At 48.3% G+C, this 18,388-nt stretch overlaps 2 protein-coding genes across 11 annotated transcripts in view; both read right to left on the bottom strand.

Moving 5' to 3' along the window:
- Positions 1-6,396, bottom strand: part of LOC309793091 (Golgi apparatus membrane protein TVP23 homolog B) — a 29,011-nt gene extending 22,615 nt beyond the window's left edge. For 4 of the 9 annotated variants that reach the window (XR_014291872.1, XR_014291873.1, XR_014291874.1 and 1 more), the window contains exons 1-3: positions 3,538-3,766; positions 2,973-3,055; positions 1,638-1,782 (exon numbers count right to left, since the gene is read on the bottom strand). Coding sequence is in view for 5 of the 9 variants with exons in the window: in XM_082603325.1 (XP_082459451.1) it covers positions 1,638-1,782; positions 2,973-3,055; positions 3,538-3,585 (276 nt within the window). In the remaining 4 variants the exon portion in view is untranslated. The other 5 variants (XM_082603325.1, XM_082603326.1, XM_082603327.1 and 2 more) reach the window with 5 other exon arrangements.
- Positions 6,397-8,241: 1,845 nt separating this feature from the next.
- The window catches only part of FBXW10B (F-box and WD repeat domain containing 10B), a 30,204-nt gene continuing 20,057 nt past the window's right edge, over positions 8,242-18,388 (bottom strand). The window contains exons 9-14 of one of the 2 annotated variants that reach the window (XM_082603319.1): positions 16,877-17,025; positions 15,746-15,888; positions 14,258-14,416; positions 12,327-12,592; positions 11,449-11,598; positions 8,242-9,081 (exon numbers count right to left, since the gene is read on the bottom strand). In XM_082603319.1, coding sequence (XP_082459445.1) covers positions 8,258-9,081; positions 11,449-11,598; positions 12,327-12,592; positions 14,258-14,416; positions 15,746-15,888; positions 16,877-17,025 — 1,691 coding nt within the window. In that variant the 3' untranslated portion in view covers positions 8,242-8,257. The remainder of the gene's footprint in view (positions 9,082-11,448; positions 11,599-12,326; positions 12,593-14,257; positions 14,417-15,745; positions 15,889-16,876; positions 17,026-18,388) is intronic. The other variant, XM_082603320.1, reaches the window with a different exon arrangement.

Below are 18,388 nucleotides of genomic sequence, written 5' to 3'. Positions count from 1 at the left end.
CCAAGTCCATTTAATAATGGACTGGTATTCTGTACATTCTTGACTTCTTAATTACATATCTCAATTGTCTGCATATCTGTACGTAATTCTGCCACAGATGAAAGGGTATTTTTTAAGCCCTTGTTTTAAAAAAAAAAATGTTATCAGAAAATATACTTTCTGGCCACATTTCTTTTTTTTTTTTTAATTTGTTCATGTTGCGGCTTGCATCCCGGTATCTCAGTTCCCTGACCAGGGACTGAACCCAGGCTATGGAGTGAAAGCCCGGAATCCTAACCACTAGGCCACCAGGGAACTCCCTCTGGCCACATTTTTTAAAACTCTAAACCCACAAGTATCTAATTATATAATTTTTGGAAATTACCAGGAAGAACTGACTGAAGGTGGTGTTCTATTTGGCTAAGCAGAAATTACATGAACAACAAAAAGAAATGTTCCTCAAAACAAAACTGTGACCTGGATACAGTAAACACTTTAGAGCATAAAGCAACAGAAGAAATTCAAAGAAATACAAGGCAAAGAAGACTGTACAAAAGAAAAGGCTACAGGATACAGACCTTTGTAATCTTTACTCTCAGCATTTTGTGGCCTATGGAAACTGGCCACCACCAAGCCAACCACTTCTGATATCTGTAACAATCAAAAGATCTAAAAATGGCTGGGTTGGTGGGCATGAGCAGACCTGTAACATCTTACTGGTTTTTGAATCAATATACATATCTCAAATTCCAAAAGTAGCTTTTGCCTTTTTTTTTTTGCCTTCAATTTTTCCCCCTACCATTTTATTATGAAAATTTCCAAACACACAGAAAAGTCAAGTTTTACAGTGAATACCCATATACCTATCACCTAGTGTCTACATTTAATATTTTACCATGGTTACTTGATCACATGCCCCTCTATCTATATACCTATCTCTCTATCCATCCATCCCTCTACCTACCACTGCCTCTGAGTTTGAACCATGTCTTACACTCTTTTCTAACCCCTACAACAGGATCTCTCAGCCTCAGCACTATCCACATTTTGGGCCGGATGATTCCTTGATGTGGGGGGCTGTCCTGTGTGTGCACCTTAAGATATTTAGCAGCATCCCTGGCCTCTACCCATGTGATACCAATAGCACACTTCCCCCACCCCCAGTTGTGACAACCAAAGATGTCTTCAGATACTGACAAACGAACATCCCCCTGGGGGGCAAAACTGGACCTGGCTGAGAAACACTGCCCTCAAGCTCAAATAGGAGCCTTTGCAATGGTCGGTACTTGAGTATTTGTGGACAAACTACCCTGGGGCCTTATCTAGAAATCATACACGGCACAGCCGGAGGTGACCCTGAAGCAAAACCAGTGGTGAGGATTAGAAGCAATACACGTAGACTGTAGCTGCTGGTCACATTTTTGTTTGTTTGTTTAACTTTAAAGCTGATGTAGGTTAACATAAAGCACAGACGAGTCAGTAAACCTACACGTGATCTGCCACAACTGGCACTTTGACACAGGCGAGGCCCAAGGTAACAAAAAGATAAATTAACACCAATCGGAAATACTAAGTGTCATTTTTTTTTTTTTACTGTTTACACGTCATTCAATCTCATCATATAAACACAATTTTAAAATAAAAACAATCAAACCTACCTTGACTGCCCAAAAGTCACATGACAACAATAAGATAATTGTCACCATACAGGCAATAAAGCTGCTGCTGAACAATTCACAGAGAAGATAGACTATAATTGCACTGACTCGAAAGAATAAATGGAAAAATGATGCCACTGGGTGTCTGAAAACCAAAACATAATAAAAGAAATGCAATTACATTTACAACAGGTACTGTAGATGTAGATGAAAATGTTTCAGCCATAGCAGAACCATGCAGAGTCTTGCCAAAATAAAAGATGACTTGAGGAAGAAGCAAACCGCCTACCTCTCTTTTTTCATAAGTCCCATTATTTGACTAGGCCCTGCTGTCACAGAAAATACACTATGCAAACGTGACTTTAACACCTCATTGATTAGAAACTTTCACAAAATAAATAACAAGAAACTTTACCAAGCTTAGAGGAATTAGGAAACTACACTCTTAGGACTGACTCCTATTTTCACATGTCTAAAAATCATGCCCTAAGAATTTCTAGGCCCTCAGAAATCACTTCAGGCATTAAGACAAAGTAACCATCAGGCATAGTTGCTGTTTTATCAACAGCTTCGTTGTGATATAATCCACACGCCACACAATTCCCCTATTTAAAGGGTATAATTCAGTGATTTTTGGTATATTCACAGAATTGTGCAATTATCACACAATCAATTTTAGAACTTTTTCATGACCCCAAACATAAAGCCTATACCCACGGGCAGTCACCCCCCCATTTACCCCAATCCCACCCCTCTCCAGTCCTAGGCAACCACTAATGTACTTCTTGTCCCTATAGATTTGCCTATTCTGGACATTTCACATAAACAAAATCATATAATACATGGTCTTTTGTAACGGGCATCTCTCTCTTAGAGATGTTTTCAAGGTTCAGGTAGAATTTGATTTCATCAAGTGAATTTCTTTAGCGGTAACTGAGTTTGGGATAGAAATATATTTGGCTTGATATTCTCACATTAGTTGATACAAAAGATACAATTCTGAAATTTGCATAATAAATCAAAATGTAATGTATCTACAGAAACTATCTAAAGAAATGGTGCATTCTTGGTACAAAAGTCAGAATTAAAAATACCAGTGTTCAAAAAATTGGATTTGCAGATTGAGAAAACTCAGTATTGCATAAAATGCCGTATGTCAATTATTCCCAGGGAAAACGTGAGATGTCACCTCATCTCAGACTAAAGAGCAAAGCAGCAATACACAATATTCACCAGCACATCACAACCACTCTGCCCCGAACCCCGTCGCTGGCACCAGGCAATGGACAGAACAGCACCAGACACTAACCCGAGTCTTGTAACTTATCGTTGTACCTGATTTTGGATTTTTTTGGTCTACTAGTTGTCTCCTCTTCTGCATCAAACAGTGAAACATCTTCAATGTCATCATTACTGTCCTGATAGGAAAAGCAAATATTCATGAAGCAGAATGAAACTCCGTATCGCATGCCTACTACATGCAAGGCAGCACGCTAGTCAATACGGAAGATGACGGTAGGACGCGGTCACGGCCACCTGGAACTCACAGCCTAGGGAAGGGGCAAGGGCAGTTCCCTCCCCAAACCCTGATCACCTGGCCAGACCCCACGTGGCAACCCAAGCACCTGCCGTCTCCATCCCACCCAAGAAGCTGCCAAGCGCAAACTCAATGCAGCCACCCTCAGGGGGCTCTCCCAGGTCAGAGAAGGCTGAGGCTGCCGAGATAAACTCACTGTCTCTGGCTCCTCCACAAAACCATCTGACTGCAGCTTTGTTTTCCCGACCCCTTCTCACAACTCTGTCCCCTTTTCTCCAAGGCTAAACCAGCTACTTGTAGTCAGAATCCCTTCTCTCCCCGCCTCCTTGGGGGCGTGTTCCATCACTCTTCCCCTTTATTTACAGTTTCCTGTATCTTCAGGTCTTTCTGGTGGATCTTTCTCATCAGCATACAAGCTTCTTCAGGTGTCCTTTACAGCGTGAAGAGATGTTTTAATGTCCTGATGCTGAATCTCCCTTCTGTCCTCTACTTCCCTTCCCTCCTCAACCTCAGGTCTCTAAGTGGTTCGCACCTCAGCTCACTACAACTCACCTGCAGCCTCAGTCACGCTTCACACCTTCGTGTGAAGGTGCCAGCCCCTCCCCACTCACCTGCCATCTCTGGCCTCACACCCGCTCCACTCCAGCCCCTCATTACCCGGAGTATCCCCCTAAATGGAGAGCATACCATGTCACCCCCCTGCCCAAACTGTTCAGTGGCGCCCCTCCCTGTACAGGATAAGACTTATACCCCTCAGGCACAGCAAACCAGAGCTCGTGGCAGCTCAGGACCTGATCCCGAGCCCACCTCCCGACAACGCCCCCTCCCACTGAGCACTGCAGCAACGCTGTCACTACCTGCTCTGGGAAAACACTTCGGGCCCTCCCACCTTTCTGCCCTTCATGTTTTCTCTACCCAGAAGCTCTTCCCTTCCCCATCCCCTATGAAGCGGACCATCAGGCAAATGCCAAATCATCTTTCAACTTTCAGCTCAAATACTGCAACAGCTGAGAAACTTGCCCTGAAATCCCCAGGCATCCCCCTTCCCACGTTCCCACAGCACCTGGGCAAATCTCCGCTTGAACGATTATCTCGGGATATTCTTACTGCGAGTCTACTCCTACCTCCTCCTAGACTCCAAGCTACTGGAGGGCAAGTTCCATCCCTGCATTGTAATAAATCCTAGTGTCTAGCCGAGCACCAGGCCAGGTGCCACAGTATTTGTTGAAGGCATGAGCTAATAAACAAAGGAGCAATCACCTACGACACGTGGCAGACTGTGATCAGTGCCAGAAGTAACGTGAGCGCAAACAGGAGCAGAGGGAGGGACAGGCTGTGGGGAGGCTTCCAGGAGAGTTCACCCGCTGGGCCTCCCTCTGGCCCCTTGACTAGGTATCTGTTCACAGGCACAGAAGTGGGAACACACAGAGTATGTATGGAGAAAGCCCTCAGAGTAAACGAAGGTGGAAGAGTGGAGGAACAGCTGAAGCTAGAAAATGTAAAATGGATTCACATCTATGAGACCAGTGGTCTCCACCTTGGTGACAGGCTAGAATTCTCTGGGGGTACTTTATTTAGGCAAGAGGGGATGGAAACCAGTGCACAAGTAGAGGGCTCGACTTAAGAAGGCAGCACCGGGGGCCTCCCTGGTGGCGCAGTGGTTGAGAGTCCGCCTGCCGATGCAGGGGATGCGGGTTCGTGCCCCGGTCTGGGAGGATCCCATGTGCCGCGGAGCGGCTGGGCCCGTGAGCCATGGCCGCTGGGCCTGCGCATCCGGAGCCTGTGCTCCGCAACGGGAGAGGCCACAGCAGTGAGAGGCCCGCATACAGCAAAAAAAAAAAAAAAAAAAAAAAAAGAAGAAGGCAGCACCGGGACTTCCCTGGCGGTCCAGTGGTTACGACTTCGCCTTCCAGTGCAGGGGGTGTGGGTTCGACCCCTGGTCAGGGAGCTAAGATCCCACATGCCTCGTGACCAAAAACCCAAAACATTAAAAAAAACGCAGCACAGACAGCACAGTTACGTAAAACAAAGGCAGAGTAAACAAGAGATTACGAGGAAAGCTGGAGATGGCAGGTGATGCGGACACCGAAGGCTTCCACCTTCTCAGTGAAATGAGCAGCAAGGCTAGGGGCTGAGAGCAGATCAGGAAGAAACGCTGAAGGTCTGAGGGAGAAGCCCTGGAGAGCAGCCTAGGTGGGAGGGAGAGGGGGCTACGGAGGGGGCAGGGTGACTGCCTGGCGGCCCTAAGGGCTCGCTTGAGGTGCCTGGCCACACGCTTAAGTGGGAACAGTCAGTGCCGTTGTGTGTTTTTCTCCAGCCTCCTTCAGCCGGGGCGCAGGTGCAGACCATCACCGGATATTCCCCACTCAGGTCACCTCCCCGGAGAAGCCCTTTCCGACCCTAAATCCCGAGAGCGACCTATTCGCAGACACCTGCTATCACATCACCCTGGTTCTGTGATCGCCCTGTGAAAACTACCTTCAGTCTTCTAACTTACCTTGCCTCCCCACCTCCGGCACCCTCCAATTCACCCTCCGATTCAGGGCAGGAAATCGTCTGTGCGGTTCGCAGCCCTTCCCCGGGGCCCAGCACAGTGCCTGGGCCACAGTAACCCCTCAAGAGGAAAAAACGCCTACAAAATCTAACTAAAAGTGTAACTTTTTTAAAAATAGGAAGAAACTACGAAATGATTCTTACTAATCTCTGGTCCTACACGTGAGGGCTGTAATTAGCTCGGAGGAGCAGATGCGGTCACGAGAGTGGACCAGCCACCTCCAACGCTGCTGTGACAGCACAAACTTGAACGCGAGGCCGGGGGGGAGTCCCCTAATCCCACGTGCAGGGCGCGGCCCCCCTCCCCTCGCCTGGCCACACACGGCGTCTCCGCGGCCGCCCGCCCGGGCGCGACCCCGCGCCTCTCACACCCGCGCCGGCCCCCAGCGCAACCCGGACCCCGGCCCCGACCCCGCCCGCCGCCCACCCGCTCCTCCTCGGGCTCCGGCAGCGGCCCCGGACGCTCTGCACGCACCCCTCACACCTTGCAGGCCTGGCCCAGCCGCCGCGGCCCTCTCTCCGAACCCACAGCCCCTCACCTGCTGCAACATGGCGGCCCACGCCAGCCCCACTTCCGGGAGCCACGTCAGCGCCGCAGCCGCGGGCCGGGGACCAGAACAGACGATGAGAGTTCACTCCGGGCCTGGAGGAGTCGGAGTAACAGCGGAAACCCGACCCCACTTCCGCTTCCGGGCCCTCAGGGGAGGAGCAGGTAGGGTTGGGGGCGAGCGTGAGGGCGGGGCGATTCGGAGTGGGAGGATCGGGGCGGGGCTAGAGCGGGGGCGGGGCTAGAGCGGGCGCGGGGGCGGGCGCGGGGGCGGGCGCGGGGGCGGGCGCGGGGGCGGGCGCGGGAGCCAGGACTCGGGCTGGGGCACGGGCCAGTCCAAGCAGGAGAGGAAAGTAAAAGATGCTGCTTTAGGGACTTAATGGTTTGTCACCTAGAGATGTTGCTGCTGCCTACAGAGTGTCATTCCGCTAGTGTGGATGTCCTGAGGGCAGGGGTGGGGGTCAGGGGCATGATTATTCCATAGTTTTCATTTCGTTTGAGTGTTTTACGATGACGTGTAATTCCGTACAGGATTACTTTTGTACCTTAAATAGTGGAAGCAGTTGAAGAAATAAATGTCCTCCTGCGAAGGGGTAAATGTTAAGAAGAACGAGGCAGGAGGACCCTAAACGTGGCGGATCTTATTAAGGGAGAAAGATAGACCTGGGAAACAGTAAGGAGAGAGGCTGAGAGCGAGTGCCCCGGAGTCTGAGCCCCCTGGGTTTGAGCCCGTCTACTCCACTTAACCAATTTTCTAGCTAACCTCTATGTGTCCTTCCCTTCCTCAGTAAGGTGATGATAATGGTATCCCTACAGTGTCCATACCTACTCAATAGATGTTATTCTTATTACGGTTTTAAGTTTAGCCACGAATATTGTGATCTTGCCCCTTGAAGGAGCTGAAATTCAGGGACTTTATGTCATCTTTGAAACTGTGATTATAACAATATCCTATCTGCCCAGCCTGCTGTCAAACTGCTGTTGGAAGGCTCATGGAATAATGTGTAGAAGCACGTTTCCTTAATTGAAGGGATTCTTTCCATTCAAATCACAATTTTTACATGGCTATTTGCCAGTGCTACTTTAAACCTCATTTCCTAATAATGGAGAAAAAATTCTCCAGGGAGAGAAAGCTAGGCAAATGATGGTATTCCTGCACCTGGAGGTGAAAGCGGAGGCTGGGAACAGGTGGCCTGTGCATCTAGCCTACCCATGCCAGGGTTTTGGTGGCCCACTCAGTGTGTGTGTGGGTTGTGGAGTTTTGTGGGGTTGGTGTTTTGTTGTTTTGTTCTGCATTCTGCTTCAATGGTTTCCATCCTACGCCATGCTGAGCTACTGAGTAGGAGCTACCCCCTTCATATGGGGCTTGAGTTCTTTGATGGGCCACAGCCCCTATGCTGGGCTGCCCACATCTAAATCACCTGCCTGGCCCCTGACACCAACCTCAGCAGGCTTAAGTAGCAACCTCAACACACATGCTATTAATGTAGAAAGGATGAATGTGCCTAATTCTCTTCCATAGGAGTTAGCCCTGAGGAGGAAAAATGCAACTTGAGGGCTTCTTCTTTTAGATTCTTAATTGAACTCACTGAGCTTCATCAGGCTTCCATACGAAAATACCAGGGAACTCCAGTGCATTATTCTGATATAATCCCATCAGTTCATTTGCTAGAAGAAACGATAGCCCTAAATTGGTAGCCATGAGTAGTATTAAACTTCCAACATCTCCCATCAATGAAACAGGGCTTCCATGCCTCTCACTGAATGGTTTTCAGTGGGACTACAGATGCCAATCACCCGCAGCCTCTCTCTGTTTTCTTACTTTGATAAGTATCAGTTCTTTGGCTTATAGGAAAATAATTAAAGAGTTCCCATGTTAATTGCCAGGGAACAGTTGAAAACAAACAAACAAAAAGAGGCCGAACACCAACATCCACTTGGTTTTTTGTTTATTATAAGACGCTGTAATTTCCCAAGGCTGGTTCAGATAAATACGTTTTGCCCAAGTTCAGGGGCTGCTGTTTTTCCTTGCTTTATGAAATTATGAATGGGCAGGCCTTTGATCTTCCTGACCCAGGCAGCTCTGCTGGCTTTTTCTGGATCAACCCCTCCAGCTGGCTTTATGGCCTGAAACTCCTTCATCTTGGCCTCCTCGTACTCTTTCTCCTCCTTCACAGTCAGCAGCATGAACTCCGTGTTCACTCTGAAGGGGTCGAGGGCCGTGTAGAAGCGGGACCAATCTTTCTTGGCAGCCTGGGCCGTCGTGCCCATCGGCGGAGCCAGCACGTGGTTTGGTTTGATGACCTGTGTGCTGGTTAGGGGGCTGAAGCTGCGCACTGCCCCATCAGTTGAACTGGTTGGCGGGTCTTCACCCTTTATGCTGCCAGAGAACCTGGGGCAGATAAGCACCGGCTGGGGGATGGTAGACTGGACTCTGGGGCTGTGCACGGAGTTCTTCAGGTTAGGCCGAAGCTTCTGGATTTCAAGGGGAATACTGGTTTGTTTCACATCTATGGGAGGGTTGCTCAATCTCAACCGATTGACTGCATGTTGGACCGATCGTCCCTTCAAACTCAGGACCTTCCTTGGGTATGAAATGGAAGGTCCCCAGGAATCGATGACCTGGGTTTGGGGCCTCCGGGGATAGGCAAACTCCCCAGAATTATGGGCTTTCTGCAGGGCATTCACAGTAAGGAGGAATTGGTCAGGTGACATAGGGATGCACCAGGACTTCTTCTTTGAGCAACTGATCAAGTCTCCCAAAGTTCCCAGTTGTCCTTGTTTTGGTATTTTCTCCACATCATCTGCTTTTTAAAAAAAAGAAAAGAAAAACAAACCAGTGTTCCATGAAAACCATTAAGTACTTACATATGAAAGTTAAATCCATTCCAACTGCTATTCAGACTATGGTCTTTGTTACCCAATGGACATGCTGCCATCATGTGAGCAAAAATCCTCTATGAGACGAGAAATTACAAAATATTTAACACAAGTTTTTAACAAATATGCTAGTACTTGTGTACAAGTGTGTATTAACCTCTAGATATTCATATTTTGGAAGGAATATATGTAATGCCTATGCTCCACACATTCGTGAAACTTCCCTGTGGGAATGACCTTCACACCCCATTCATAGGCCTTACAAATTTTCAGTAACATACCTATATTTTTAAATAAAACCTGTATTGCAAAGCTTGATTTCCACTTTATTAATCAAATTTGACTCCAAATGATCCTTGGATGTTTCTCAAAATCAAAACTGCCTTCAAAAAACACGTCACCAGGGCCTCCCTGGTGGTGCAGTGGTTGAGAGTCCGCCTGCCGATGCAGGGGATACGGGTTCGTGCCCCGGTCTGGGAGGATCCCATATGCCGCGGAGCGGCTGGGCCCGTGAGCCACGGCCGCTGGGCCTGCGCATCCGGAGCCTGTGCTCCGCAACGGGAGAGGCCACAACAGTGAGAGGCCCGCATACCGCAAAAAGAATAGAAAAAAAAAAAAAAAAAAAAAAAAACACGTCACCCCTGCAAAATTGAAACTATCAAGTGGCCAAAAGGCAGTTCCTGAACAGGAGTTCCCAAAATGTTTTGAACATTTTGTAGGTCCAAAAGTCACTGACAAGGACAAGAGATTCATTCTGGCATGCTACTTTAGGGTCAAGGCCTCCAAGATGCCTAAGGCCCTTGAGTTAGCAACGATGTCTTCATAGGTGAGCAAATTTACTATGTCTCTCATTTGGGCTTTTGAATCCCTGCAGTACCTCACAGACACACGGAAAACATTATCCTCCTTTTACAAAAGGAATAACTGAACCATGAAAAGGAGAAGGCATTTGTCTAGTCTGACCTAGCAAGTAAAATCTGCACCTCAAACTGCACCAATAAAACTAGCAAAGAATATGCAACAGGGTATTGATTTTACAATTTTATAACAGTGTATAATTTTCCTTGACCAAGTAGGTCTTATCTAAATGAAATTAAGATGTCAAAGTCTTCCCCGTGCTTCCTCCAATTCCAGAATACACCACTGTGTGTGTGTGTGTGTGTATGTCTGTGGGTGTGTGTCTGTGTGTGTGAGAAGGAAAAAACACAGTTTTTCTCCTTCTATTAAAAGGAATTGTGATGGGCTCATTGTTCAGTAACTTGTTTTTTTTTCATATAATAATATATTATGGATCTCTTTCCAAGTCAAAAATGGAGCTCCTCATCCATTTTTAGCTATTGTATAATACGCCTTTGTCCTAGTATGGCTTTGTCATCACCTACTTAGTTACTGCCCACTGAGGGACATTTAGTTTGTGAGTGATCAACCTTAAAGAAATGCAAATATCATTTTTACTTATCATATGAGCAAAATGATGGTGGACACCCAGTGTTGGCTTGGGAGCAGTGGGAGCTCTCACGCATTGCTGGTGGGAGTGAAAAGTGACACAGCAGTTTTTAAAGACAACTATGGCAATCTCCTTCTAGCTTTTAAAATGCAATCATCCTTGTGGCTCAGCGATGCCACGCCTAGGACTTTACCCCGCAGGCATACCTATACAGGTACACAGACACGGGTATATGCAAGGATGCCCACTGTTATTACAGACCTCACAAAACTCAATTGTTTTACCCTCACCTTGAAGGTAGTCTCTGCAGGGAGTCTGATTCAAAGAAACACTATTATATTAGCCAAAAATATTTGAAAGGCATTTCAAATCTTTACCAGAGTCTCTCAAAAACAACAAAGGGGCACCCGATTCATGGTAACTCTTCTCCAAAGCCCCTCCTCGCCTATCTCCCTGACCCCCTTATCTCACATGTAGAGCACCCCCCAATCCCCGTGAACCCCCCTAAAATGCCTCTGTAATCAGCCCCACTGCCTCTTCTCCCTTCCGCTGTGCCCATTACTCAGACTGATGACACAACAGTCCAGGAAGTGAGGAGGCTGACTGTGAGCCCCAAACCAGAAGCTCAGCTCTGAGAAAGGCGCTCGCTCTGTGTGGCCTCAAGTCAGAAAGGGGACGATTAGGGAAAACCCACCACTCTTAGGAGAAGCTGGGCATTTTATCCATTCAGAATCCAAGCAAACTGATTGATCAACCTGCTGAAAAATTAGACTGAACAAAGAAAGAGAGAGAGAGAGAGAGAGAGAGAGATTGAATCTTGCCACATGAATTCAGAATAAAGGATCACCGTTCTTGTTATCTCCGGCAAGGGGTTTTGCTTCCAAACTCTCTTGCTCGGTGCCTGTGCCATATGCTTCCCTAGAACTCGGTCTCTTCCTGCCAACTCTTCGGGGTGACTTTGGCTTTCCTTGACTTAGAGGTGCCTCCGTTAACACTCCTAAATTAAGATTGAGGAGGAAACTGTAGTAATTATATGATTCAATTAGGTATGAATACTGGGGGCGTAGCTGATAATTCAACTGATTTTCACCCAAATTATCACTTTACTGTTTGTTGCTTCCTGTTGTCCCATGAAACTAGGCAATCACCTGGAGCCGAAGGTCCATCTAGATCACCTCCTGACGCCCCCCTCCTACCCCCATTTCCTACTGATTATCAAGCTTTAAGCATTATCTGAAATTCTCGGTCCTCTGTCCTAACTGACCGTCTGTGGTGTAATACGATTGGAGGTGATCTATTGATCTAGTATTTTCCAGGTACGTGTGTTATCAGTCAGAGGTCTACAGAGAATACATTCCGCAGAGGACATTTTTCTGCAGTCCAATAGATCTTGTCTGTGTCCTAAGGAAATAATCATGTACTATATGCTTGGGTCAGGGGCAACGGGGAGGATGCTGGTTGTGTTTTTGTTTTAACGGCAAGTATGAAGGGCTAGTGTCATCTACTGCAGAAAGATTCTAATAAGTTTGAAAACGTAGGCCTTGAAAATCAGGAGATTCCCTTGAGCTGGCTAACAAATTGTCACATCAAAGAGAGTGACGTAAAAGTTGGGATTTATATCATCAAGAAACCATTGACCAAAATATTCCACAGAGAAACTGGTCCTGGAAGCCCCTCACCTGCTCCACTGGGTACCACTGGGGCGGCCTGGGATTCAGTTCTTACCTGTAGGTAACCTGGATGCCCTCAGGAGAACTGCGGACCTGTGAGATTTGCTGAACAGGGACTCCTGGGCCGTCTGTTTGCTAGATATGGATTCCTGAGGGCTGTAAATCTGAGTGCTCGACTTGGAGAGGACTTCCATGAGGCCATTTTCTCCCCTGTCATCCTCTTTGTCCTTCTTCTTTTCTTTGGCCCGTTCCAGGGAATACTGCCACTTGATATTCTCAAACTGGAACATGAGGACGTCGCCCTCCGTGTTGATCACCATCCTGGAACCAAAGCAACAGGGTTGCCCACAAAAGAAGTGTGGAGGCTGCCACTGCCCGGCTTCCAAATATGCATTTGTACTACTGTCCCATCTGATCCTGAGGCCAAGGGATCAGTGCCTGGGAAATGACCGCACAGACAGGGTGGTGTAGGTTGTTTCAGGGTCCACGGTGGAGAAAGGTGGCAGGCCGTGCAGCAGGGGTCGTCAGCTCTGTAGCTGTTTTCTTTAGAAATTAGATGTGAGCAAGGCACACATGTCCTGATTACTTCGCTTCTGGGATTACAATATTTTTTAATGAATTTCCGATCCTGGAGTGAGTGCCAAGAACCTGGGGTGCCTGAGTCAGAAGGCTTAGCTACTCTGCACACAGTTGTCTTCAAGTTCACTCCTTTTTTCTTAAGCACAGCATCCAAATGCCATGGCTCTACTGCCGTGATGGGATGAGGAAAACTCTAATGGGGGAGGCCTTCAAGCCCTCGCTGACCCTCCAGCCCCACCCGCTTCACGCCATCGCTCTGGGTGTCTGTGCACCCTCTGCGTTCAGACAGAACATTTGTACTTTGTAAAGCAGGAGGATTTCTGTCTTCCCTAATCCCCACTCTCATGCCACTAGAGAAAAAAAGAGTTCTAAACCTGGGGTCCCCAACATCGCCTCCTACCCACCCGCTGCTCCTAGGGTTCACAGCATTCACAGGGCATTGCTTTCCCTCCCCGACCTCTGCTCCTAGGTCTCCCATAACCATAAACAAGAAATGGAAATGCTATGTGTGGGCTCCTTTCTGCGCCAAAAGGCTGCAATTTTAAGACTGTCACTGTCAGCGTAAACTCTCCATAAAAGTGACTCATTACGGTTGGAAGCACTGGAATGGAACTTGGGGAATCATTCCAACTAGGAATCTCTTTCAGACCTATTTTTGCTCAAGCTGACATCTCTCTTCGGATGTCATGATTAAGAAAAGGTCAAAGGTGACCTTTTTTTTTATAGCCTTCTGACTTCATAACTGAAAACCATTAATTTATTGAGTCTTAGTATACTAGCACCCCCCTGCTTTAAGCAAGGAGGACTAATCATTAGGAGGAAGGCAATGTGGTTCAAAGTGATTAAGTGAAGTCTTGAGTGAGGCTGTGGTAGAATTTAAAAGTTAAGTCTGGTTGGGTATTTTCACATAATATCACTCTGAACCTAGCCTCTAACAACACAGTATTATATACAATTAGTGTCGTCATGGTTCTGCTTTCTGTAAACTCATCTGCTCAGTTCTGCCCCACTGGACACTGGGCCGCCTGCCAGTGCCACTCCCACCCTCCTGCAAGTCTCTCTGCATCAGAAGCGAGACACAGAGAGCTGGGGAGCTCTCAGGCTGGACGTGGGATCAGGGGCTGCAGGCTGGCAGAACCTCGGTCCCCACGGCAGAGCTGTATCGAGCCCATCGCGTGATTGGATCAGACACCCAGAACGAATGAAGAGTAGTGTGGTCCCTGACTGCTAAGTTCTGTGTGAAGTCCCGTGAGTCCCCCATGAGCCTATTACTGCAGCCAAGACTGGAGGGGAGCACAGCCCACTCTCTCCTGCTGCCAGCAAATCCAGGGCCAGTGTCCCATAGGAGGAAAAAACATCATCCAAACAGAAATGCTCAGGGCTCTGACCTCCACACCTACCACCCACCTGTTGCCTTGAATAAAGAAGGACAGCACAGGATAACCTCTGCCATTGGCTTTCATCACCTTCAGACAGTTCCCATTTAGGAAATTGTAAATGCGGATCTTGCCATCTGCACAGGCACTGATGACCCGGAGGAAGAGAAGGGCCACGTGGAGAACCTCCCTGGAAGGGAACAGAGCAATGGGCAGTACCCACCTTCTGGCAAACTGTGTGGGTGTGTCTGTAGTTGGGGCATTTCAGGTACTGTTGGGAGGCAGGGGTCGTGACTGTCCTTGAAATGATGTTTGCCATCATTTTATGATTCTGGATGTAAACCATTAACCCTCAAGACACAGATGGAATCTCCCCCACCCACCATTCTGTGTTATTTTTCCTGCAATTTGGTCACAGTGCCACAAGGTGGCAAAACAAAAAAGCTTAAGTCACAGATTCTTTTTTTTTTTTTTTGGTCTGATACAGAGATGACCATGCTTCTCTCTTACAATTTGATTCCTAGCTAATACTTCTCATGCTGAGAAGTATTTAACATTTTGAATCTTTCTAAGAGTAGCATTGTTATATAAAGAAAGAAAGAAAAAACAAGGGAAAATGATCATCTTTATAAGAAGCACCCCAGACCCGAGAGAGAGAACATACACATAAACGCCTATATCCCCCTCCACTGCCCACAAAGCCAGTCTGCCTGTTCAAGAGGTTCCTGTGAGGGTACAAGGAAATATAGGGCCATATTTCACTAAATAACTATCCCATGATAGATCCTCCTGGAAGGCCCATTTACTCTTTCAGTCAATTGGGACAGCACTTAGTTTCCTGGTATTTCTTATAATGCACTCAGGGGAAGAAGCATTATTCATGCAGTACAGGAGTGGCATAGAGCAGCCTGTAAAACCCATGACTGTGGCAGAATCATTACCTGACCACAATATCCTTTCAAATAAGCTTAGATGTGACCTCAGAGTACTTCTTAATTGGCTCCAAGCAGCCACCACCACTAAACTGGGATTGGAAGTGTACAGTGAAATCCATTTGCTGTCCTGGAATAGGATCTAGCCTGCAGGCTTTAAGAGAGCTCCTTCTTTAAGCCCTTGGTTATTTTTAAACCTCTGGCACTTGGATAATTTTAAGCTTTTGTGAACACGCAATTCCAAGATTTTAAGCTTACTGGAGCTGGCATTGTTTTGGGGACAGTTTTGCCAATATTCCTAAGTTTGGTAGGTAACAGATACAAATTTATCCCATGTGCCGTAAGTGTAAAGTTTCAATAACCTCTCAAAATCCACATTTAGTATTATTTCTTAAGAGAAATAAGGGAGGACAGGAGAGGGGGTGGTCATAGTGGACGACACACAGAAGAAGAGGGACCAGAGAGGGACGAAGAGCAGAGTCAACAGAAGGTCAGCAGAGGGGACCGATCTGCCGAAGAGCAAAGTCTGGGCTCTGGCAGGAAACAGAGGTGGGCAGGAGCTGGGTCACAGCTTCCTTGGCACCTACTTTGGATGCTTGAAGGCCATGAGGCACCGCTCGTACTTTCCCACCATGCTCCAGGCCATCACCAGGCCGTCAGCGCTTCCCGACAGGAGATGCCACTGGTCGAAGCACAGACACTTCACAGCTCCCTCATGGCCGTTGAGCGTCTGCAAGAAAAGATGCCTCTGCTTTCAGCCCGTCTTCAACTCAGACTGTGACTCCTCAAAGGCCAGAGCTGGAGGCTTCTTGAGGGGAATCCCAAAGCCACACTCCACCAATCCGTGGCCACCACCACTTAGCATTTATCTGAGCTGACCGCGCCTTTGCTCTAATGAGGCCGGCAGACTCCATGCCCCCCGCTCTCCGGAGCTCTCTCCCGAGTTAAGGAGGAAGGTGAGCAGGGAGAGGCCTTGCTCCCGGCGGGTCTGCGGCGGGGCTGGCCCCACCTTCCTAGAGTGCCAGAGAGGGCCACGATTTACCTTCCTCTGCTGCCAGAAGGGCAAGGCTCAGGTGTTCCGTCCCCAGCTCCTTGCCAGGACCCAGAGGCAGCTGGGCTTCCCTGTGCCTGCAACTGCTGGGCAGACCACGGTGACAACATCACTGGTGGCAAGAGCCTGCCAGCCAGGCCAGTGCTTCTCACTGTGATCCTGTGTCCCGGCACAAATGACATCTCCCCACCACCCACTAGGGCCAGGGGGCTTCCAATTCAGCGAGAATGCTTTTTGTGTGTGAACAATCACTTTCTAGACAGCCAATGTTCTCTTCTCATGAGAGGAAGGAGGAAAACAGTTGTGGCTTTGTTCATTCCTATACCCCACACCAGAATCAGGCTGGAATGTTCCAGAAGAGGAGAAGGCACTTTACTCATGCTGCTGTTAAAAGACCCCGAACCCATGTATCATGCGGAGTCAGAATGCAGCCTCCACCACCACCACCCACCCGTGACAACGTGGCTCACACGGGCCTTGACCTTCTACTGGCTCAGAATGGCCCCTTCTTGGGGGGCCTTCCCCTCCCCCTTTTCAGGACCACCCTCTTTAGGTGACTGTCACTCAATTGCTCTAGGGCAGTCTGGGGAGCTACCTGGAGGGGGACTGCCAGTGTCCACCAGCCCCTCACCCCCAGTGCCCCAACCCCCCAGTCCCCAACCCTCACCTTTACCAGCTGGGCTGTGATGATGTGCCACACTTTGACCAGCCCTTTCTCACAGCTGCTCACGATGTATGTGTCATTGATCCTGGTGGCCAGGATGGGGTCTTTGTGTTTAAAGGTCTTCAGGCACTTTCCTGTCTCGATATCCCACTCTGAAAGGGAGGGGGAGAGAGGGGTAGGTGCACGGAGAGGGTGGCAGTGGGGCTCCACACCCCATCGCAGAAGCTACGACCAGCCGAGCCCATCGTGTCAGACCCCGGAAGCCTTCACCTGGCCCGGCAGCTCCAGAGGCTCACCCACAGTCCACGTACCTGCAACCCAGCGCTCCCCGAACACAGCCCTCAGGAGAGCCAGCAGTGCGTGGACCTTGGCTCTGACCCTGGAACTTAGCCTCGGGATCCAAGAGTCAGACAGCTCATCTCTAATAAGTCTCCTCAACTCTAATAAGCCTGAAAAATACTTCCTATGGAGTGGATTTCAGGAAAATCACGGCAGATGTTCATGTCCTCATTCCTCCCGGATGCTGTCCTCCTGACCCACACCTTCTATCCCCCAAAGGAAAGAAAGCTGTCTCTCCTCATTTACATTTTAAAATATTTCTGAATCTGACTTTTGGATTGATTTTACTTTTGCGAGACTGTCACGGCTCAGGGCAGGTCTAATGCTGCTGCTACACAGACAGCGTCAGAGCCACTGTACCCCAAACTGTAAGTGTTGGGTGGGTATGTGTCCCTGGGTGGGTGAGAGAACCGAGCTTAAGGGAAGAAGCTGAAAGCAGGCACCACGAATTCAGGGGTGAGGGCATTAAAGCCCCTGAAGAACCTTCCTCCTTGGGTAACAGAACACGTAACCCAGGACCGGAGAGTAACCATAGCTGGCATCCACGCTGCGCCAGCTGTGAGCCAGGCGCCACTCAAACTGCCTGACAGGCATTAACTCATCTTCACAAGGCAGAGCTATTACTATTCCTCACTGTACAGATGGGGAAACTGAGGCCCAGAGAGGTTCTGTAACCTGCTCGAGATCACACAGGTGGTGAGCAGATTGAGCTGCGATTCAAACCCAGGGAGTCTGGGTCCACAGGCCACGCTACTAACCATTAACCAGAACTATGTGAGTACACTTTTCTACACTTGTTTTTAAATATATATTGGCCCTTTTATCCAATTAGGAGTGGGAAAATTGAAAGATGAATTAAAGGAGTTATTGGTAAGGTGTCCTGACTTAAAGAATTTTTAAAGTGTTGGGGGTACCCTTCAGGTCTCTAATTGTCTCCTTTTTGTTCTATTTTGGTAACCCAGGAAGGTGGGAAGAGCCCAAGCAGGCTGGCTGGTAGCTGGGGCCAGGATTAGGGTGGAGTGAGAGATCTTCGGATGCTTTTTTCATTGTGTATTTTGCACGTTAATTTTGACTTTTAAAATACTGCATTAAAATAAGCAACTTGAGGGCTTCCCTGGTGGCGCAGTGGTTGAGAGTCCACCTGCCGATGCGGGGGACATGGGTTCGTGCCCCGGT

This window comes from Mesoplodon mirus (assembly GCF_964341445.2).
Source record: "Mesoplodon mirus genome assembly, chromosome: 18".
Taxonomy (NCBI): Eukaryota; Metazoa; Chordata; class Mammalia; order Artiodactyla; family Ziphiidae; genus Mesoplodon; species Mesoplodon mirus.
The sequence above is the reverse complement of the archived record's forward strand: the minus strand, read 5'-3'. Positions and strand labels throughout refer to the sequence as shown.